Source organism: Physeter macrocephalus, chromosome 15 (genome assembly GCF_002837175.3).
Source record: "Physeter macrocephalus isolate SW-GA chromosome 15, ASM283717v5, whole genome shotgun sequence".
In the NCBI taxonomy this organism is placed as follows: Eukaryota; Metazoa; Chordata; class Mammalia; order Artiodactyla; family Physeteridae; genus Physeter; species Physeter macrocephalus.
The window spans coordinates 15,098,646-15,121,680 of NC_041228.1; the positions used below are offsets into that span (position 1 = coordinate 15,098,646).

General features: G+C 45.5%; 1 protein-coding gene across 1 annotated transcript in view; it reads right to left on the minus strand.

Annotated features, from left to right (window-relative positions):
* The window catches only part of FER1L6 (fer-1 like family member 6), a 131,061-nt gene extending 121,345 nt beyond the window's left edge, over positions 1–9,716 (minus strand). Inside the window, exons 1-4 of the mRNA XM_024129424.1 lie at positions 9,641–9,716; positions 4,738–4,858; positions 1,986–2,040; positions 1,758–1,889 (exon numbers count right to left, since the gene is read on the minus strand). Of these exons, the coding sequence (XP_023985192.1) occupies positions 1,758–1,889; positions 1,986–2,040; positions 4,738–4,858; positions 9,641–9,716 (384 nt within the window). The remainder of the gene's footprint in view (positions 1–1,757; positions 1,890–1,985; positions 2,041–4,737; positions 4,859–9,640) is intronic.
* Between the last annotated feature and the right edge of the window lie 13,319 nt (positions 9,717–23,035).

Genomic DNA, 23,035 nt, shown 5'->3' on the forward strand with positions numbered 1-23,035 from the left:
TAGTTGTGGTGAGCGGGGGCTACTCTTCGTTGCGGTGCGCGGGCTTTTCATTGCGGTGGCTTCTCTTATTGTGGAACACGGGCTCTAGGCACGCAGGCTTCAGTAGTTGTGGCTCGTGGTCTCTAGAGCACAGGCTCAGTAGTTGTGGCGCACGGGCTTAGTTGCTCCGCGGCATGTGGGATCTTCCCGGACCAGGGCCCGAACCCGTGTCCCCTGCATTGGCAGGAGGATTCTCAACCACTGCACCACCAGGGAAGGGAAGCCCTGAACTATATGTCTAGATACAGACTAATCTCCAAGATACATTGTTTTGTGAAAAGACCGAGGTCCAGGACAGTGTGTATAGAATGCTACCATTTGGCTACAGTATCTGTTTGTATTCTTATGCAGGCCTGGAATATCTCTGCAAAGGATACACAAATGCCTAGGGAGAATGGCTGTCTCCAGGGAGGGGCACTGAGGGATTAGATAGAGATCAAAGATCGGGGGAAACACATATATCGTATATATTTTCACATATATCATTTTAAACTCTGCATCTCTGACCATTTTTAAAAACTGTTTAATCTTTTTATTTAAAAACAAGAATTTAGTGTGTATAAATTTAGAAGCTTTGTGTCTCTTTGATGCTTTCCTTTACAATTTTTGCGCTGCTTAGAAAAATACCACTGTTGTACTTTCCAACACAGCATGCCTATTTCAAAATTAATAATTAAATTTTCAATGTTTCTGCTATGCAAAAGAATATATATCTTCTCACTAACCAGCACATTTATTGGATATAAACTCAGAGCTTATGACAGATGAAGATGAGTTTATGAGAAATTGGTACAAGCACTATGGAAAACAGTATAGAGGTTCCTTAAAAAATTAGAAACAGAACTACCATAGGATCCAGCAATTCTACTTCTGAGTATTTATCTGAATAAAACAAATACACTAATTTGAAAACGTATATGCATCCCCTGTGTTCACTGCAGCATTATTTACAATAGCCAAGATATGGAAGCAACCTAAGTGTCCATCAACAGATGAATGGATAAAGAAGATGGGGTATATATACACAATAGAATATTTCTCAATCATGGAAAATACTGAAATCTTGCCATCTGCGACAGCATGGGTGGACCTGGCGGGTAGTATGCTAAGTGAAATAAGTCAGACAGAGAAAGAGAAATACCATATGATTTCACTTATATGTGGAATCTAAAAAACAAAACAAAGGAACAACTTACAAAACAGAAACAGACTCACAAATACAAAGAACAAATTGGTGTTTGCCAGAGGGGAGGGGTGTTGGGGGGATGTGTGAAATAGGTGAAGGGGACTAAGAGGTATAAACTACCAGTCATAAAGTAAATAAGTCACAGGGATGTAAAGTGCAGCACAGAAAATATAGTCAATAATATTGTAATAAATTTGTATGGTGACAGATGGTAATCAGACTTACTGCGGTGATCATTTCATAATGTATTAAAAAATTGCATTACTATGTTGTACACCGAAAACTAATATGATACTGTAAGTCAGTTATACTCCAGTAAATATTTTTTTTAAAGAAATAAGAAGATGGGTCTATTGAAAACACAGCAATGAATTTAATGTCAGGAGGAATTCCTTGCCTCTCCTTTCCACTGTCTGTTAAATTTTGTAAGGAGGTTCTGCAACGACGGCTTTTCTATTTGACTGAAGAATGCTGCAGAGTGGTGGTGAAGAGAGTGTTGGTGGAGAGGAAGTTGGTGACCTCCGTGACTTACTTCATTGTAAAATGGGCTGTTGGTTCCTTCCTTCACTGTGCTTTGCTTCTTCTCATCCCCAACTTCAATGATCACAACTGGGTCGATATTCTCACCCGCCAGCTGGCGGGCCTCAGTGATGTTTATGGCAATCTACAACACAAAGCAGCGTGTACACACTCTGGGTCTGGCTGTTCATTCACACAAGGAGAGCTGGGGGAGGCGTGGTAGGAAGAGCTCATCACTTACCTGGTAATTTTGGGATCTGACCTCCCCATCGTGGATCTTAGTCAACAGTTTTGATCTATTGAAAGAAAGTTTAACTTATTTGTTTCATTAAGTAAGAACCTACCCTAGATCCATAAGCCATGATAATATTTTCCCAGGTATTTCCACATGCCTTTATTTATATCACATATCCTCTCTCCATCTCTGGAGGAGATAAGTATAGATGGACACATGACTTAACCTCTCTATGACTCAGTTTTCCCATCCTAAAAAATGGCACTAATAATAGCCCTTACTACAAGCAGTGATTGCTACAATTAAAAGATGTAAAGGCATATAAAGGTTTAACCCAGTTCCTGGCAAGACTAAATGTCAATTCTTATTGTGAGTATGATTATCGGTATCATTTATTTTTTATTTTACAGAATGAGAAACTGAGATGCCTCAGCAGATCAGTGGCAGAGCTGGGTCTAAATAAGGATCTCCCTAATCTGCTGTCTGATCCTATCCAGAGGACCAATTTGCCATTTCTGGTAAATATAGCAATTCTGAGTTTCATGATTGCTTTTGAAAAAGAAAGAAAATTGGTAAAAGAGAAAATTGCAAAGAATGACCAAGATGTCATCTCAGCGAGATTTCACATTCCAGGGGATTTCATTTATCTGGACTGTCATGAGTAATTGAAGACAGATGTGCAGCACCTGGGCATCTAGAGATTGTATAATAACATAAAGAGGTGAAGAATCCCTGTTGCCACAGAGGCAGCAATGGGTGGGATATAAACTGAGCTCGAGTTCCTATTGAATTTTATTCTCCTGCCTTCTAGCACACTGCTGCATTTGACTTCATTCCATTTCTGCTGATTATAATTGAGTCCAGAAGAGAAGAGAGTAAATTAGTAAAAGTCTCAAGGCTTTGGAGTCAGGCCGATCTGACCAATTTTGTGATATTAGCCTTAATTTCTTCATCTAAAAACAGAAATAATAATTTCTACTGCATAGGGTTGCTCTGAGGATTAAAAGAAATATTGCATGTAGGAAAGGGTAGATATCAAAGGGTACCTGTTCATCAATAAAATGGCAAATCTGTACTGACCATTTACCAGGTGAAAGCTCTGTGCTAGTCTCAGAGGAAAAACAAACATGAACAAGCCATCATCTTGGTCCTTGCAGAGCTAGCAAGCTATCCAAGGGAGAGAGGACCAAAGCAGATAAAAGGAGAACTATTAAGTGTAAAACATGTCATAGAAAAAAATGTGATAGAACTTCAGAGAAGAGAGAAATTTGTGAGAGCCGAAGTAAGCAACAAAGACATCACTACAGAGGTCAGATTTGAACTGAACATTGGCAGGTGGGTAGAATTTTAATTGATGGAGGATGCACTGGCCAGGAGAAAGAAAAAGGCTAGTACTTCTTCCTTCTCTTTCTCCTGCCTTCCTCCACTAATTCTATGCTATTATCTTAGTGAAATAAATGGCAAAGGATCCGTTAAAGGATATTAAAAAATAACTGAAGTCCTGATTCTGGGGTTTGGGGGGTGGTAGTTGTCATGGTGCCGTGTAGTGGGAAGGAGACATTGCAGTGAGTATGAGCGTACAAACTTCACATCTTCTTTTAAGGGTCAACCTCTGAGCTTATCACCTTTTCTGATTTCCATCTGTCTCCTGCCCCCTGCCCCCCTCCCCTTACACACATACACTGTGTACCATCCTGTTACAGCCCAGTAATACCAACTCAGGATGTGCTACACAAGGAAGCACTAATTTGCTCTACTGATAATAACAACTCTGAGTGGGAAAGGAAGGGATGGCATGAGGAATTATCATTAGTAAGAAATTGACATAAACAAATATGGTAGACTGAAAGCATTGATAGCCCCAATTATTGGCTTCCTTGTATCCAGGATTTTGACCCTGTAACTTGTAGTTTCCTCTTGCTGTGACATGGGCTAGACTTGTGACTTGCATTGGCCAACAGAATGCAGCAGAAATGACTTTTGCCAATTCCAAGCCTGGGCTCAAGAGATCTTGTGTACCTCCACTTTCTCTCCTGGAACCCTGCCATCACCACCACTGGAATAAGCTTGGAATAGCCTGCTGGAGGATCTAATACCGTATGGAGGAGAGGCCAGTGGTCCCACGTAAAGCAATACTGGACCAGCCCACCACCAACCAACAGTCAAACTAAAATCAGCAGAACTGCCAAATGACAACAGACACATCAGGCATATACCTGTGACTATCTGGAACCAGTAAAACTATCCAAACTAACCCACAGACTCATGAAGAATGATAAGCACTTATATTAAGCCACTGAGCTTAGGGCTTATTTGTTACACACCTATAGCTAACTGATACAACAGATTGCATGCAGAAGGCCAGTTTGTTCTGACTTTTTGTTGGGTAGTATAAGAACCACTTTCTCATTTGGGACAAACACAAAGCCAAGACATCTAGCATCTTGATGAATTAAAGAGCAGGTGAGGGACAGCACCTGATTCTGTCCCCTGTTGCTGCTGTCATTCCTGAACAATGAGGGACATGAGTACCTTAACTCAGGAAATTTAAGACTAGACGTTGGTAGAGCCGGGACCCTGGCCAGCGCTGCCATAGAGAAAGCAGAGGAGACAAAACACTCACTCTTCCTACCTCAGACCTTCAGCTCCTGTAGACAGTGACTAGGTGTTATTCTCTGTTCTCCCAGAGCCTGCAGGAGTACCTGGCAGAGGGGAGGTGCTAGCAAATGTGTGCTGATTGCCTGTATCAATACTGTACCTTCTCTTTGGAGGAGCTGAGGGGACAGGAGTGATGGAAGCGTTGTCAGAAATCAAATCTCCTCCCAGGCCTTCCTGGTGAGAAAGCCCCTCCTGTGGTGCTTCTGCTTCACCTTGACCACCTAGAAAAGCACACAAAAGGGACAGATATGTTAAATATGACACACCGTGGCAATATGAGCCTCAACTCTGTGTCCAGGCTATGCCAGTCACTGTAAGGCGTACAAGGACTGGTCAAAGACAGTCCTTGACCGCATGGACCTTAACATCTTATTGGCAGAAAAGCCAGACACACACTATGTATCTTCTGTTTCCAAAAAAGAGAGAGAGTAGATTTGTATGCCTGGTATTGTGGAATTATGGATTATGAATTTAAAGATATGCTTTCAAGTCATGACCTTGTCACACTGACTTTAGAAAACTAATTTATTCCCTTTGAACCTCATTAGCAAAATGTAGTGTGAATCACCTGGGAAACTGTTAAAATTCAGATTCTGATTCAGTAGGTCTGGGGTGGGGCCCAAGATCCTACATTTCTAAAAGCAAGGTCCCAGGTGAGGCCATTTTGGCTGTCTGAGGGCTAGTTTTGAGTAGCAAGGTGTCATAGGTTGAATAATGTTCCCCAAAGAGATCAGATCCTAATCCCTTTTCACACATCTAATTTTATACTGAACTTCAATATACAACACAAGCGTGTGGACACAAGCGTGTGGAATGCAGGGCTGGGGACCTCCTGCCAACCTCACCACCACCCTCTTCGGGCACCGCTAAAGCCATTTCTTAGAACCCTGGGATCCGTGGGACTCAACTGGTAAACTTGTCAATGTAATAAGCTCTAAACCCCTTCCAGCTTTGATATATTTTGGTTCTCTGATATTAATCAGTGAACCAAGCTAAACAGAACCGAGTCAGAAGACAGGCGGAATAACGCAGCCCACGATGCCACAGGAGCTCGTGGACGTGGGGCTCACAGGTGTTCAGTAGTCGCAGAAAGGATGACTGAATGCGTGCAGCCTGCTCTGATTCTTCTCTCACTCGGGAAACAAAAGAAAAGGCCACCTTGCAAAGAGCCCAGAGGGAATGCCAGTGCCTGCGCGCCTTGAAGCACGAAGATGAACCGAAGCCTTGCTCCCAGCCTTGACCACAAGGGCCTCAAGAATGAGAAGCAACTGTTAGAGAATCAGGTTTACAGTAAACATTCTTAGGTACCTTATACATGCCAGAAACTGGGCTAGGTTAGGTGTTCAGGATGGAGGAATTAACAAAACGTGGACCCCTCCCTCTAGGGGTTTACATGCTGGAGGGTGAGACAGGCCTGGAGGCAGGAAGGCAGTCAGCTAAAGCGTCATCCATAGCTAACTCATTCATTCATTCATTCCGTGCTCTCCAATCTACTCACCAAGGAGCTCCACTGCAACCTTCTTCTTTTTTTTTTTTTTTTTTTTAAATTTTTATTTATTTATTTATTTATTTATTCTATGTTTGGCTGCGTTGGGTCTTCGTTGCTGCGCACGGGCTTCCTCTAGTTGCGGTGAGCGGGGGCTACTCTTTGTTGCGGTGCGTGGGCTTCTCATTGCGGTGGCTCCTCTTGCTGTGGAGCACAGGCTCTAGGCGCGCGAGCTTCAGTAGCTGCAGCCCGAGGGCTCAGTAGTTGTGGCTCTCAGGCTCTAGAGCTCAGGCTCAGTAGTTGTGGCGCACGGGCTTAGTTGCTCCGCAGCATGTGGGATCTTCCCGGACCAGGGATCGAACCTGTGTCCCCCTGCATTGGCAGGCGGATTCTTAACCACTGCCCCACCAGAGAAGTCCCCACTGCAACCTTCTTTAAAAAAAACAAAAATCTTGTTTCTCTTCTGAAAACCCCTCCATGGCTTTCCACTGCACTTAGAATAAATCTGAAGTCCACACGCAACTCTAAGTCCCTGTCCTACCTGACTGCCATCTCCTCCTCCTGGCCTCCCTGCCCCCCGGCCCTACCCTCAGTGCTTTCTAGTCACACAGGCTGACTTCCATCCCTTCTAAGAAGCTCTCTCCTGCTTGGAGTCTTTCTTCACAGGCAGCCCTCCGCCTGAGCTGCTCTCCCTGCCCACCCCTCAGGGGCTCACCCTCGATGCGGTAACTTAAATATTACCCGCCCCCCCCGCTCAGGGAGCCCCTCTCCGACCACACTCAAAGAGATCCCCCAATAGTCTCCATGTAAGCACATTGTCTATTTTCTTTACAGCACTTTTCTCCACTTGTAATGCAGTTACCGCATCAGGGTCCCCATGGATAACAGATGGCCCGTCCAGAGCAGGATGACTTGAGGACTTTTTACAAAGGCGTGGGTGTAGGAAAACCACAAAGGGTCGTACAGCTATCTTTGGCTCTGGCAGCCAAGCTGATACCACTTGGAGGCCCCCGAAATGAGGAGAGAGAACAGTTACCAGAACGTGGAAGGAGAGGAAGTTGGGGCTAGTCGGCTTTCCTAGGAGGAGGGACACCCATCCTCCGGTTGAGGGACACATCCAACCACTGGGTCCTGACCTCACACTCCTCCCTCCCCCGGACCTCCTGCTGGGGCACCCCCTTGGGGAAGGGACCTGGTTTGTGCCTCCATAGAGGTCAGCCTCCTGGGACAGAGAAGAGGTAGACAGGGGTGGAAAATAGATCTGGAGCGGCAAACGGAAGACTCCTCCACTGGGCTGTCTTCCCTCGAAACTATCCAGTGTCACCACCACATACCCAGAACCGAGCACAGGACCCTACGCTCAGCAGACATTCTATTAATATTTGTTAAATAAATGAACGAGTGATGATCATGGGAGGTACCCAACAACTACTCATTGGGTAGCTAATTAACGGATGGGTCAGGGTCATTGGAATTTTATGAAATTAAGGCATAGCCATTATGTCTCAAAATACACAGATGTAAGAGCCACAGACTCTGAGAATCTCTAAACATTTCACCCAGAAAAGTCCTAACTTCCCCAGTCAGGCCAAGAAGGAAAGACCAATTTGTACTAAGTTCTGTAGACTTTGTTTTCGCCGTCGCCCACAGGGTCAGCCCCTGGCCAGCAGGACGGATGCTATTTACCTTTAGGAGGGGCCTGACTCCTCTCCGCCCTGTTTGCTCTGTGGGCTGAAGACTCCTCTGAAACGCCTATGGTCGGCTGCCCTAAATCTCCACCAGCTTGTTCTTTCCCTGCTGCGCAGTCAGTAAGGGCTCCTAACTGGAGGCTGACCCATGGGGTAGGAAAGCCTGGGCTCTGGTGTAAGACTGACCTAGCCTCAGGAGCCAGCTTCTGCACCTATTGGTTGTGTGACTTTCAGCAGACACTTGTCCTCTCTGAACCTCTTATAAAACAGGGGCAAAGGAAACTACATTTCAGAGTCATGAATGAGGTATGTGAAGTACAAAACAGCAGGGGCTTATTCAATGTGTCATAGATATTATTTTTCATAAGGTCCTTGAAGGAAGGAACTGTGTCTTATTCAACCTTGTATCTCCAGGACCTACTGCAGGGTCATAATTTCAAGGACACCAGGAAAGACCCCAGAGTCCTTTCTACCCAATCCCTGATACCTTCAACTTGAGTGAATAGACAGGTACTTCTATTAAGCTTTAAGCCTTGTCTCCACCTAAAGTATAATGCCTCTCCTGTCCCATCCAAGAATGACTTAATCATTACTATCAACACTTTAATATGAATGAGTCTCTGTATTTTCCCATTGTAAGATTAGGTTTTACCTGAGGGGGAGGAGTGGAGTTGGGTGGAGGAGGATAGGCTACAGGGCACCTGCAGGGTACGGCAGTGAAGGGTGAAGGACACACCCCTCCAAGGAGAAGAGAGGGGTGAAAATGAAGCAGACTCACTGTACCATTTTGGTTTAGAAATGGTCCAGAAAGCTAGCCTTGAACCAGTTGCTGTCAGGACCACCTAACATAAGTTTCCAGACACCACCCCAGACCTGTCCATTGGAATCAGTTGATCATATTTGATTCAATACACATGAGTGTCTCCCTGATATGGGGCCTGGCCTCCACTGACACAGGTCACACTGTAACTTGGAGCTTTGCTCTTCTGGAGAAGGAATCGCCCATTCTAAGCGCAGAAAGTCTGAGAGCCTGGATTTATCAATATATCCCAATGCCATTGCTTCCTGGCTCTGCACCTCCCATCCTCAAGGCTGGCTTCATGGGTCTGTGCAGCCCTGTAGGGTCCTGCAATCAGAAGGAACTCATTGCCCTTGGCCTAATGCTCTGCAGTCACCATCCAGATATTCTTAATAAGTTCTTAACAATGGTTTTGCATTTTCATTTTTCACTGAGCCCTGCAATTCTGCAGCTGGTCTTTTCCACACTTTACTTACTCTCTCTGCATCTCTGTAACCTCATTTGTGAAACTGGGATAACCACACCTTCTGGTAGGATGACGGAGGGGTTACATGAGACCGTATATGTAAAGCCTCCCCCAGAGCAGCTGCTACCCGCCCTCTGATTTTCAAAATCTCACTTGCTTCTCCCCATGGCCGCGCGGTCAGCTCAGTAGCCCACGTCATGCCCACTTAACAAAGGGAGAAGCTGGGACTTGGAGCTGCTGAATGACTTATCCTGGGCCACAGAGCAAATCAGAACAGAAATGGAAGCTTGAACCCTGTCACTGCCTCCTTGGGGGGAATCCTTCCGGGGTCCAGCAGGTGTCCACCCACCCTTGTTTGGCCAAGGGACCAGATGACCAGTGGCGCGGGGCGGGGGTCACTGTGGGCCCGCACTTGGGGTTGGCAGGGTCTGAAGACCCAGAAGGCAGCCCGGTTCCCACCTCACTCCTTGGAGAATGAATCCCATTCTCAGACAAGGAGGGGTCAACCCTGGAGACCTGCAGGCCCCAGGGTGGTGGTCCTTCCCCACCCCTCGAAAGACTCACCTTGGGCACCCTTGTTGGCTAGGATTAACCCCTTCTCTGCTTTCTTCTTCTTCTTCTTCAGCTTCAGCCCAAACATCTCCTTTCTGAAAAAAAAAGAAAAACTAAAAAATACAGTGATAATAACTTTGACTCATTCAGACATGTTAAGAGAAAACACACACACACACACACACACACACACACACACACACACACACACACACACACACACACTGAGTTCTTCTTCTGGAAGCTGACCATCCTCCTCAACCACCCGGGATGGGCATCAAGAGACAAGTATCAGGATGACCCAACATGCTCTCCAGACTCTTACAGAAACCACAAAACCCCCTCCTGAACAGAAATCATGAGGTCCACCTAGAACCACACTTAAATTAGGCATAAGACAAATACTAATAACACTAGCTGTTTTTTTCTCCATTTCTCTTTGCTCAGCTGTGCCAGGCACTCAAAACAAATGATATCATTTAATCATCACAGAAACCCTCTCCTATCCATCTTACAGATGAGGCGCCAAGGCCCAGAGAGGGTAAGTAAAGTTTCCAAGGTCACACAGCTCTTAAGTGTCAGAGTGACCCCTGGAACCAGGCCTGTCTGATTTTAGAGCCCGGGCTCTAACCACTGGGTAGCCTGAGCAGAAAGAACGCCTCGCCACAGCTGAGGTCAAGAGGCTCTGGGATTTACTAAGGTCACTCCACAAGTGCACAGCTCAGCTGACATGTAGTGTATGCCCAGAATGGCAGCTATTATTATTATTGTTATTATTAGCCATGAGCAGGAAGCCGTTTGGGGGCCTCCTTCTCAGCCCTGGAAAGGGGCCCAGTCTGCTGTTTCTAACTGACACCAGGAGCATCCTGACCCTCTGCCAGCCTGCTGAGAGACTCCCTTTCTGGAGCTGCGTGGAAGGATGCAAGGTCAGAAAACAATCCTGGCTTTGAGTCAGGCAGGCTGATGGGGTGGCCTTTGGAGACAGGAAGAAGAGGAACAGGGACGGAATGGAGGAGAAGGGAGGCAAGAGCAGCAAAGGCTCGGACCCTCTCAGGGAGCATCCTGCAGTCCTGAGCAATGTGAGGACAGTGGCAGAACCACCGAAGTTTTCCATTTTGCTTACGTATTTAGGACTCAAGAGTGGGTGGACTTCAGTGGCCAAGATCAGGGCCTCCACAGCCAGACTGCCTGGGTGCTAATCCCAGCACCACCTTTGCGGCCTTGAACAGGTCACTTAACCTCTCAAAACTCCAGGGTCCTCATGTGTAAATGAGAAAACAAATGTATTTAGCCCAGTACCTGGAACATACTAGTTGCTCAATAAATGTTAGCTATTCTTGTTATTATTTGAAGGGATAAGGTTAGAACTAATGAGGGGAAGCTACTAGGAGACATATGTCCGCTGCATTCATTTATTTATTTATTTCCTTATTTGTTTATTTATTCTTTTCATGCCCTGCCTTGATCCAGATGAGGAATTAAGGAGCCCTCCTCATTGGTGCTGCCTGAACAGTGGAATGCACTGCACTGGGTGGAAGTGAGTTCCCAGTTCCTGGAGATGTGCAAGCAGAGACCTAAGGACCACTGGTAAAAGATGTTGTAGAGAGGACAAACATCAAAAGCAGGGGGCACTGGCCTAGGGGACTCCGGGGGTCCTTTGAGATCCTGAAATACAGTAGAATGATGGAAAGAATGGGTTCTGGAACCACCCAGACATGGTTGGATTGGGTAGGTCACAGCACTTCTCTGAGCCAGTTTCCCCCTGAGTACAACGGAGATAAAAATGACATGGTACATACTTTACAGGATTGTTGTAAGAATATAATGGGGTAAGGAAGCAAAGCACCTAGGACAAAGCAAAGCTGTGATAAGAACATCCTTCTAAGTCTCCCAGCAATCTCAAATACACAAGGGAAATTCCCTTTTTTTTCTGAAATTTCTTAAAGGAAATTTCCAGTAATAGTTTTTGCTTTCCTGTTTTCAAAGGAGAGTTACCATGCAGAGAGTCTAAGGCCAGTCCCGTCCAGATCCTGAATTGCCACTGTGGTCCCCAAGGGCTCCCTGCCGTGATCATTTCACAGAGGCAGAATCTGATGTTCCTGGGAAATTGGCAAGCAGGCTCAACAGAGTACTTGAGAAGACTGAGTAACTTCCATCTGGAAACAGGAAGTTGCTACCAATAAGTAACAGTGGCTACCAGAGGGAAACTTGACACTCCTTTAGGAAGCTGACAGTTCATCGCGGATGGCCTCAGCATTCTGAGCCCTCCCACAGGGCAGTGACTGAGGCATCGGGGCATATGCCACAGGCTACCGTTGTGGGCACGGGAGGAGGCAGAGGTGTGCTACCTCTCAGAGTCAGGCACCCCTGCCCCTCCAAAACCAAGAGCTCCTAACCCTGCTGTCCATTAAACCCACCTAAGGAGTTTAAAATATACCAATGTCCGGAACCACCTTCAGAGATTTTTAATTGATTTGGGAGAAGAACCATTTCTCAGGAGGTCTGCTCCAGACACAGTTCAGACCCCCTACAGAGGAAGCCAGAAACCTTCCAGTAATGCCCAAAGAATTTACAACCAGCTCTGCTCTCTGGGGTGGATTGATGTTTGTTTCACAAACACACAAGGTTGTTTGCCTGAAACCCCGAGTCAGTTATCAAGGGCACTCCCAGCATGACTCCCAGCGTGAAAAGGTTTCTTGATGAAAATTGATATCTTCTCCTCAGCCCCGTGACATCCACAGTAGAGAGAGGGCACAGCTCGCCAGCCCTGAAAGATCTTGCCACTGGCAGATTGCACAGCCCAGGGTAAACTGGAGACACAAGACTCGGCTCAGGGCCCTGCTTGAATCCACCTGTTAGCTCCAGAATTTGGGGCTGGATGCCTAAATCAGATGAACATGTTTCATTCTCACATGACACAATATTTCTTATCAAATCCACAGGGTGTTGTTAAAAAAGGAAACAATGCTTATACAATGTAAAACATGCTATCAATTATTGCAATGTTGATGACAAGAAAACATGCTACAATATTCCCCTGAGTGAGTTTTTGAGTTTTTTAAACATGCTTTGACACTCACCAGGTACCAGGAATACCATGTTACATACATGAGCTCCTAGGATCCCCACCACGCACCACGAGGAGGATGCTATTATTATCCACTTTTACAAACAAGAGTCTGTCGGGGTTTCCAGCCAATATTTTGGGATCAACCAGTAAAGCAGGAAGACTTACCTGGTAAGTCTTCAAGGCAGTTGCCATCATACCGGCCCCCCTCTCCAGTTTGCCGAGGATTCCGGCATGGGAACCTCCTGCCCCACTTCAAAAAAAGGATGGAACTCTCCACTTTAGGGTCTACTGAATCTCCTCCCGGGGCCACCCCAAGATTAGTCAAGAGACACACAGCAACCCCCATACCACCTTGGTCTCCTCAGGGTGAAAGCTACCACAACTCCGATATCTACATCCAAACAGAGAGAGCATTAAACAGTGCGTGTGTTTAACTTGCTTCCGCACATCTGTTCAAGGCGGCGTTGCTCCACTTTAAGCCCAGGGCTCGCATTGCCAGGGAGGCAGCCAGCCTGGCACACAGAAAGAGGAGCCCGGCAACTGGAGTTTGGGTCTCATCTATGACACTTTCTAACTATGTCACTGCAGCTGGCCATAGGACTTCTCAGAGCTCCAGGCTCCTCTTCTGCAGGAAGTGGTGGTAGAGTTAACACTGCTTTTCTCACTGGGATACTGTGTATGTCACCTCATTGAACCCTCATGCTGAACTGCTCTAAGCTCTACAAATAGCAACTTTACTGTCATGTCCACGGCTCAGGGGAGCCGAGATCAGGAAATCGCTCACAACCACGGTCTCCTTGTGGTTTTCCACTTGTGTCACCAGATTCCCCTTCTGGAATCACCTTTTCTACCTTCAGTGAAGAAGAGAAGCAGCTCAGGCCAAGAGGCCAAACACTAAGTTAATTGCATCAGTGGGTGTGACCAGTACCGGCCCCTGTTGCTCTCCTTCCCAGATAAGAAGACTCAGGGCACCTCTGCACCTCACGCTCCAGATCCACTCATAACATCCAGTGTGGGAAAAAAAACCACTTTGGGGCTTCCCTGGTGGCACAGTGGTTAAGAATCCACCTGCCAATGCAGGGGACGCGGGTTTGAGCCCTGGTCCGGGAAGATCCCACATGTCGCAGAGCAACAAAGTCCATGCGCCACAACTACTGAGCCTGCGCTCTAGAACCCATGCCACAACTACTGAAGCCTGCGCGCCTAGAGCCCGTGCTCCGCAACAAAAGAACCCACCGCAATGAGAAGCCCGCGTACTGCAACAAAGAGTAGCCCCTGCTCACCGCAACTAGAGAAAGCCAGCACGCAGCAACAAAGACCCAACGCAGCCAAAATAGGTAGATAAATAAAATAAATTTATATTTAAAAAAACCAACCACTTTGATTTGTGAATTTCTTTATATGGGAACTCTTTAAAACTTTAAAAAATATATTATATTTAATAAAATTCCTTTATCAGAAGAATGGATTTGCAGGTAGTCAAGTCTATCTTAAAAAAGAAAACAAAATCAAGCTTTATCACCATTTTGAGGTTATCCAGAGAGCCTGGATAAATTTCCCATTGCCTGCTAGGAAATACCTTCTTGGGTGTATGCTATCTGTGTACCCATCTTACTTCTAGGACTGGCATGTATTTATTAAAGGCAAACCAGCAAACATAGAAACAGCCATAATGTGGGCTTTGACAGAAGATTGTTAAAATATAAACCTACGTGACATCTTGCCTTGTCAAGACTCCGAAATTTTTTTTCCTCTCTCCCCGTGATCTTCCCATTACTGCTCTCCTGATCATATCCTATTTATTTAGGGCAATGATGGTCAACTTTGGCTGTACATCAGATTCATGTGAGGGAGCATTCTAAAACTATCTCCCACACTATGGCCAGATCCCATCCCAGAGAATCTGATTTCTTTGGTCAGCACTGGGGGCCAAGCTGCAGTCGTTTTTTAAGTTCCCCAGGTGATTCTAAAAGTGCAGCAGGGTTGCAAACCCCTGTGGCTAAGTAATCAGTGCCAATGAGCTGTGTTCTCAAAGACAAGGTTCATATTTTTTAAAGGAAGTTCAAAGATAATGTTTTAACCAGAGGAACAATAAAATTTAGGAAATTCAGAGTTATTGGTGAATATTTTGGGGTAGGCTGGATGAATTTTATTGTCCAACTTCAACTCCTCTTCCACTCAACCCTCATCCCAGCAATTAGCCCACGGACTTGGCCTGCCTTCTCTAATTCTGCATGGGATCAGCTCAGTCTTGACGGAACTGAGTCCTTCAGTTTAAGAGAGAAGGATCAGTCCTCTATTGGGTCCAAAGCATCCCAGGCAATGACCTGAGTGGCTGGAGTACTGAGCCCCAGTCTTGTGGGAACCACTTCATTCTTGCCTGCTGTAATATGGACCCTCCCACCTCATTGAGGTAAATGGATGTTTCTCTGGTAGGTCCTCTTTTGTACATTCCAGCCCCATCAGTCATGATAACGAGATTCAAATATCACCAACTCAAAGACTATCACTGAAAACCTTGGTATTTCACCTGCAAGAGTCTAGGAAATGCACCTGCAAGGATGCTAATGGATCCCACTTCCTGTGTTTTTTCTGAAACAAGGGTGGAGTCACATCACACCTGAGCCAGCCCAGGTGAGGCCAGCCTCTGACAGCCATTCAGAGATCCATGCAAAAATTCAAGGGCAAGGTGGTAGGAGGGTGCTGCTGTACGACTGTTCCAGGAAAAAGGAGACTTGTGCCTCGCACGCATCTCACCCATCCCGCAGCACACCAACAGTGCCCACTACTGATGCCATCCTCCAAGGAGGAGACTTTTCAACCTGTGGCCACTGGCCTCCATCCTCTCCTGCTTCTCCTCCTCTAGAGCTAAGATCAGCACATGACCAGGCTGGCTGGAGAGCAAGGAAAATAGAGAAACAAATATCGGCAGGTCATGTCATTGACTCAGGATAGTTAGGGCTGCTGGATCCCCCAGCCCCAAACTTTCTCTTTCCTGGGTCCCTAAGAAAATGTTCACTTTTCTTATTTCATCCTCTTTATATCCAGGCTAATCAGAGCCCTGGTCTCTGTTCTCCTAAAGATAAAAGGATCAACCTCTAAGCCAAAAATAGACTTATTTGGAACAAGCAGCGCTCTCTCCCTATGTCCCAGCATAAATGGGTCTTCAAACTTTATAGGCTTTCTGTTTTTATTTACTCTCCAAAACTTCCTTTCCCCATATATTCCCTGATTACCTTTTGGCAGAATGAAAAGACATCCACTGGATATGGCATCCACTGGTTAACATGACTCTCGGGTAGGGTTAAGGTCCAAGACTCCTATTCCCATGTGGTCTTCCCTTCTTTGGGTCCACCTTCCCACAGAACATTTGTATTCTACTTTCTGCTCCAACTGCCAAGTGGAAGGAAGTCACCGAGGCAGGGTTTCTTCTCCCTGCAGCTGTGTGAGCAAGCCCATCTGATTTACAGTGAAGTACATGAAAACCAGTCTGGACTCCGATCCATACAGCTTCCTCCAATCTACCTTGGCCAGCAATAAAGGTGATATGTTGATCCCAATTTGATGCATACGTCTGTTTCTCCATGGCTTTTGAACATTACGGGGAAAGAGAAGGATGTAGTTATAACCTCAGGAACACCAATATACTGACATACAAAATTTTGTTTTAAGTGAGAATTATTCAACTCCATAATAGGTAGAGAGGATCTATACGATTCCTTCTGAACCTCATTTTTTGGTGTTGTTAATAATTTAATTATTAAATTAAACAATTTGCTGTAGGATTCTTAGAGCCTTTAATATGCTGACCTTCATTATGACTCTCCAAGAGGGAGGTGCAGTACTCAGATTTTTCTAAATGAATTTGACCACATCTTTATCACAAAACATCTAATAACAAACAGCTCCATTTGGGATAGCCAGAGAAAGAGAGCCCTGGCGCCTTTTAGTGTTCTCTTCTCTTTTGAGACTTTTATGAGACGAGCAGTTTCCCAGTAAGTACCATTGAGGAAGTAGAGAACCTGGGACATCTCTCCCCTGCATTCCCTTCTTGCATCCACACTGCTCCTACTCTACTCTAACCGGTCTTTCTGCTTGGATGCTTTCCCCTTCCTGCAAACTAGTCTCCATTCTGAAGCCATCTTTCCAAACTAGAAGAGCAGCAAACTTCCTTAATATGATAAAGAATATCTACCTAAACCCTAGAGTTAATATCTTATCAATGGTAAATATTAAAAGACTGCCCCTAGGATTAAAAAAAAAATGATACAAAGATGTTTGCCATCAGCCCTTCTATTCAACACTGTACCTGAGGCCCTCCCTTAACAGTTCAATAAAGTTTGATTAGTTGAATTAATAAGTGAATTTAGTAGATCATCTAGAAACAAGGTCAGTATACAAAAATCAATTGTACCTTTCTATATCAAAATCAAAGTATTAACTAAAATTGTAAATAAAAGATATCATAATAGCATCAAAAAATTTAAAAACCTAGGAAAAAATCTAAGAAATATGAGCAAGACCTCTACACTAGAAATTACAAAATAAGATTAGTGAAGGGATAGTCCGTGCTCATGGATGGGAAAATGCAATATTGGAAAGATATAAAACCTCTCCAACTTAATAGATTATTATTTACTCCTCCCACCTGTGAAAATTTTTCAGTCATATATTCATAATTTGTGTGTGTATTTTATGTGTATATGTCATGCTTCAACAAAACACTTCACTTTTTTTTTTAATATAACAAATTTATTTTCTTATGCTTCTGGAGACTTGAAGTCCAAGATCAAGGTGATATCAGGGTTGATTTCTGGTGAGACCTCTCTTCCTGACTTGTTCTATGCCATTTTATTTTTTTATTTTGTATTTTTTTTATTGGAGTATAATTGCTTTACAATGGTGTGTTAGTTTCTGCTTTATAACAAAGTGAGTCAGCTATACATATACATCTGTTCCCATATCTCTCCCCTCTTGCATCTCCCTCCCACCCTCCCTATCCCACTCCTCTAGGTGGTCACAAAGCACTGAGCTGATCTCCCTGTGCTATGTGGCTGCTTCCCACTACGCTTCACTTTTTAAAAGTGTAGATTTTCGGATCCAAAGTCCTGGCTTTGAGTATCAGCTCAGTCACCTGCTAATTATGTAACCCTGAGCAAATCTTTAACCTTTCTGCACCTCAGTTTGTTCATTTGTAAAATGGAGGATAAGTTGTGCCTTTCTTAGAGGGCTGTCATGAAGACCAAATGAGATAAAAGATACAACATTCTTTTTGTAAACACTGAAGTGCTGTATCCTTCACATGTTAATTAAATGAAAAAATAGGACTGACATTCTATGAATGTCCCTTTGTGCTCTCCACACCGTAGGCTCAACCCACCAATCTAGCACTTGACCTCCCAAACTCTGTACTCCAGCCCAGGGGACAGCTCCTCCCAAATTCATCACACTTTTGTCCATGAACCTTATCTCACTCCAGGCCCTCCACTGAAGGTGACTTCTCCCATCTCTACTTGTCAACACCCACAACTTTCTTCCAGGCAAGTTCAACTATCTCCTTTTATGTGATGGGTTCTCCAGTTTTATAAGGAGGAAACAAATCACTCATTCCTTTGGATTCCACTGGCCCTTTGTCTTTATTTCTATTATAGCATTTATTACATGGAACATAACAGTTACTTGAAAACTATCATTCTCCCTTGTTAGATGCTGAGCTTTTGAAGGCAATAACCATGCCTAGTTTATGTCTGTACCTTCAGTATCTAGCACGGTGCCTGGCACATAGCAAGGCTCAATGACTGTTGAACACATGGACAGATAGATGGACAGACAGAACATACACAGAGAAAGGTCCCCATGAATTCACTGGAAGTTCTCTGCCTCTATTCAAAACTGTATTGTATCAGACAGAAAAGAGTTAAGGCCATCATCAGAGCAGAGCATAATCAGAGAAGAGAGCAATCTCAAATGTCCGTTGCTAAGCCTTATCCTAATACTCACCTTGGAGCTGGGGAGAAAGAAGAAATTATTCATGCTAGTACCTGATAAACCATTTGTACTCTGTGAAATGGTGTATCACTTTTGGCTGTCACCCAGTCTTGGTCTCCATCCATTTCTGAAAATCACTCCCTTTTTGAATGTATCCTCTTTTTTCTTTCTCTTTATCATGTCTGAACATCTTTTATCGGTTGGTTCTTTCTCTACCACCAGTCCCTTAGGGAGTGATTCAGCCAAATGATATGAAGCCTGTTTGTGGCCCAAGCACTGTGCTAGGCCCTGGTGTACAAAGATAAATCCAACAGCGTCCTTAGCCTTAGAGGCACTCATAGTATGGTTGGAAATGCAGATGCCTGCATTGTTGTTAAGTACAGTACAAGCAGTGCTATCACGGGTAGGTACCAAGCGCTTTTGGAGAATGCAGGGAAGACTGACTTAAATGGGCCAAGAAGAGTCAAGGAGGGCCTCCGGAAGAGGTGACACTCTAGTTTGGCCTTAAAAAAAGGACTAAGATCCAGGAAGTAGAGAAGAAATGAGTAAGAAGGTGAATGTGTATTGAACACCTACTAGGTGTCAGATTCCTTCACGTGTGATAATTCACTGAATGACTACAACAACCTTTAGAGGAGATTAGTCTCAGTTTCAAGAGGAGAAACTGACCGGCAGTGGTTAGGCCATGCTATGGATTGAATGTCCAAATACATATGTTGAAGCTCTATCCCCAGTGCGATAGTATTTGGAGGTAGGGCCTTTGGGAGGTAATCAGGTTTGGATAAGGTCATGGATATGGAGCCCGAGTGATGGTATTTTTGCCCTTATATGAGGATGAAGGGACCGGAGTTCTCTCTCTTTCTCTTTCTCTCTCTCTCTCTCTCTCTCTCTCTCTCTCTCGGCCACATGAGAACACAGTGAGAAGGCAGCTGTCTACAAGTCAAAAAACAAGCCCTCATGGACAACAGGTCTTCCAGTGCCTTGTTCTTGGACTTTCCAGCTTTCGAAACTGTGAGAAATAAACGTTTATTGTTTAAACCATCCAGTCTGTGGTATCATTGTTCTAGCAGCCTGAACTGACTGAGACAGGCCACTTGCCCAAGGTTGTGGTAAACATTGAATACAAGCAGGGTTCAGACTGGGCAGGCCAGGCAAGGAGAACAATATATACAGAGATGCCTCAAGGAATCTGCACGGGGCACCTGGAGAAGCAGGAGGAGGAGGGCCAGGGAGGTCCCCTCTCTTTAGCTGGCCCATGGTCAATCTCTGTTTCAGTCCCTTTGACTGGTTCTCAGCTCTGTATCCCTCAGAGTAGCATCTCATGCCTGCATTCAATAGTATCCTTTCTGTAAACCATACAAAAGCCTTCTCTTTTATTTACCATTTGCAAACCGGCACTCCAAGCCCTTCTCTCTACTTTCATAATATAAGACCTTCCTTAAGGGTCTTTCCTGGAACTAACATATCCCAACAAGCCTCCAATCAAGAGATACAAAGTCAGATCTGAGAAAATAACCCCTCTGGCTGCAGTAGATGCCCTAATCCAGTGGGTGGTTTCTTCTATATCTGTCTGGTTTCTCTGAGATTCTAAAACAGGACAAGATACACCACATCATAAAAATCCATGCACTCTGCCTAATCTTCTGGAAATTCACAGCAACTCAGAGCTAGAAGGGCTCTTAAAAGTCGTCCATCTCTTGATCTGATGTTTAAATTCCTTTACACCCAACCCCATTAACTTCAACCTACAACATTCCTTGAGTATCTCTAAGGATGAGGAATCCACCACCTTCCAACCACCCAGCTATTTCAGTCACAGTACTTTTCAAAGTATCTAGAGGTTCAGGTGTAACTTTGGTTGGATGTTTGACACTCAACCAACAGGAAGCTCTAATGTTTCAGCATTCCACCTGAAGTTGTAGGAGGATAAACTAGAGGAAGTTTCTTCAGCAAAAGGCTGACAGTGGGACGGAGGGGGACAGAGAGCCTTGGAGCAGCAGTGACAGGCTTGAAAGGGGCTTTGTGAGCCTTGGGGTTGGCAGTGTTCCAAATGGCTCTCGGCTCTGTTCTAGAAGGTCTCAGCCGTGTAGCCTACACTCAGGCAGGAGGTCCACATGAGCCTTCAGCAATTCTGCTCTCCTGTCCACATTTAAAGCATCTCTTTCCACACTGTCGGAGTTCAAGGAGGGAGGAGGGAGTGGCAAGTTTGAAGGCCTGGAGGCAAACGTGGATGCAGTGTTAAAAAGTGCCCCTCCCTGCAAGCCTGGAGTAGAGTGAAGGAAAGGAGAGGAGAGAGAAGGGGCCAGAGAGGTGGGCAGGAAGCAGATCACGCAGGAACTCAAGCCATGGGGAAGGGACTTCGATTTCGTCCTGAGAGCAATAGGAAAGCCACTTGATCTTCTCCTCTACCACTCCCACCCAATATTCACACCTTGGACCACTCCCTCGTAGTCGTGACTGGGTACTCAGCCAGGCGAATCATCACTAAACTGCCAGTTATATTTTGCCAGTTGCTTCTCTGAGTAGACGGGCTCAGCAAGCACCCCACCCCCCCAGTAGATCCTCTTTTAGGATGCATGGCTTGACCAGTGCCTCTTAGTTCTGTAACTATAAGGTCAGAGGTCTCAAGGGACGAGGTTCCTTTTTGTATCTTGTTTTTGGGGGTTTTAATTTTGGCCACGCCATGTGGCGTGCGAAATCTTAGTTCCCCAACCAGGGATCGAACCCGTGCCCCCTGTGGTGGAAGCGCGGAGTCCTAACCACAGGACCTCCAGGGAAGTCCCTCTTTTTTGTGTCTTGACCAACACTCTGCCGCCACATGCTCTTGTGTACTTAGATTTCAGAGGCTGCTTGGGAGGAACAGGCAAATCTGCATGGGACCTGGGGAGTTACCTGGAGGAAAGGGAGGGAGACCCTTTTGAGGTCCAACGTTATTAGAAATATTCTGAGGGGTTATGGTTGTCTCTGACTGAGGTTCACTGGCTGGAAAGAAAGAACCCCAGGGTGGTGGGGATTGTGAGAGAGGGGTGTTCATCCTGAGGGTAAATGAATCTAGATTGTTGACCGGGGCCCAATACCAAGACTAGAGAGTGATGGGGAAGGCCGGTGCTGGTCCAGGGCATGGCTGAGGCTGGAAGCCCCTCCCAACTCAATGGCCTTGGTCTGAAATGAGCAAGCATCCAAGTAAAAACCGGGGTGTTACGGCCTCAGGAAGCCTTGGGACGTCCTTTACCAAAGAAGGACTCCTTTTCTTTTCTTTTTTTTTTTTGTGGCACGCGGGCATCTCACTGCTCTGGCCTCTCCCGTTGTGGAGCACAGGCTCCAGACGCGCAGGCTCAGCGGCCATGGCTCACGGGCCCAGCCGCTCCGCGGCACGTGGGATCTTCCCGGACCGGGGCACGAACCCGTGTCCCCTGCATCGGCAGGCGGACTCTCAACCACTGCGCCGCCAGGGACGCCCAAGGACTCCTTTTCAATAGGGATACAATTCGGCGTGATGGGAGTAAAATCTGTGACTGTGAGTAGATTGATCTTACCTCTTTGTTTAATATTTAAAAGCAAAACTGCACCTTATGCTTCCAGGGAAACTTAAGAGTAGGAAGGCAAAGCTGACCACTCTTCTAACTTGCTTAAGCAATGACTCTGAATGATAAAAGACAATGGGACTTATTTGTAACCTCAGCTGGTAAAGCAGGCCATCCCCTCCGGAATCACTTGTGTGTATGTCTTTCCACCTCATTAGGCAATGTGTGGGGTGCACGTGAGTGCTATGCATGTAGCAGGTACGCAAGAGGTATTTGTTTGATAAAATAAATAAAACTCTCAGCTGTCAAGCCAGCCCTTGCCTCAGAGCCTCGAGTGATGAGGAGCTCCCTATCTCGCCTCTCACCTTCTGACATGGCCCACGCTATGTCTGTGGAGTGTCTTTCTCTCTAAATAAGTCCACTTCTTACCTATCACTTTGTCTCTCACTAAATTCTTTCTGAGAGAAGACATCAAGAACCTCAAATTCACCGGGAACACTCCCGCATCCCTCCAATCTGAGGGGCTCCATTTCTATCTGTTTCATATATTAAGTTGTAAAGTTTGAAAACCACTCATCAAGACTAACCTACTCGTTTGGCCAGTAGGGAAACTGAGACCCAGAAAGAAACTAGGAACCAAATCAAGATCATATACCTGTTTATTGAAACTGCTGGGACTTCTGGGTGCCCATTTATCCTGTGTTCACCCCCCAGAAATACTAAGACCTCAGCAAGCATAGACCTCCACAGCCCTCCCTCTCCAAACCCAGGCCGGGGGAACTCTGATAACAGACACACCTCGAATCCCGTTCATTCAAAAATGGA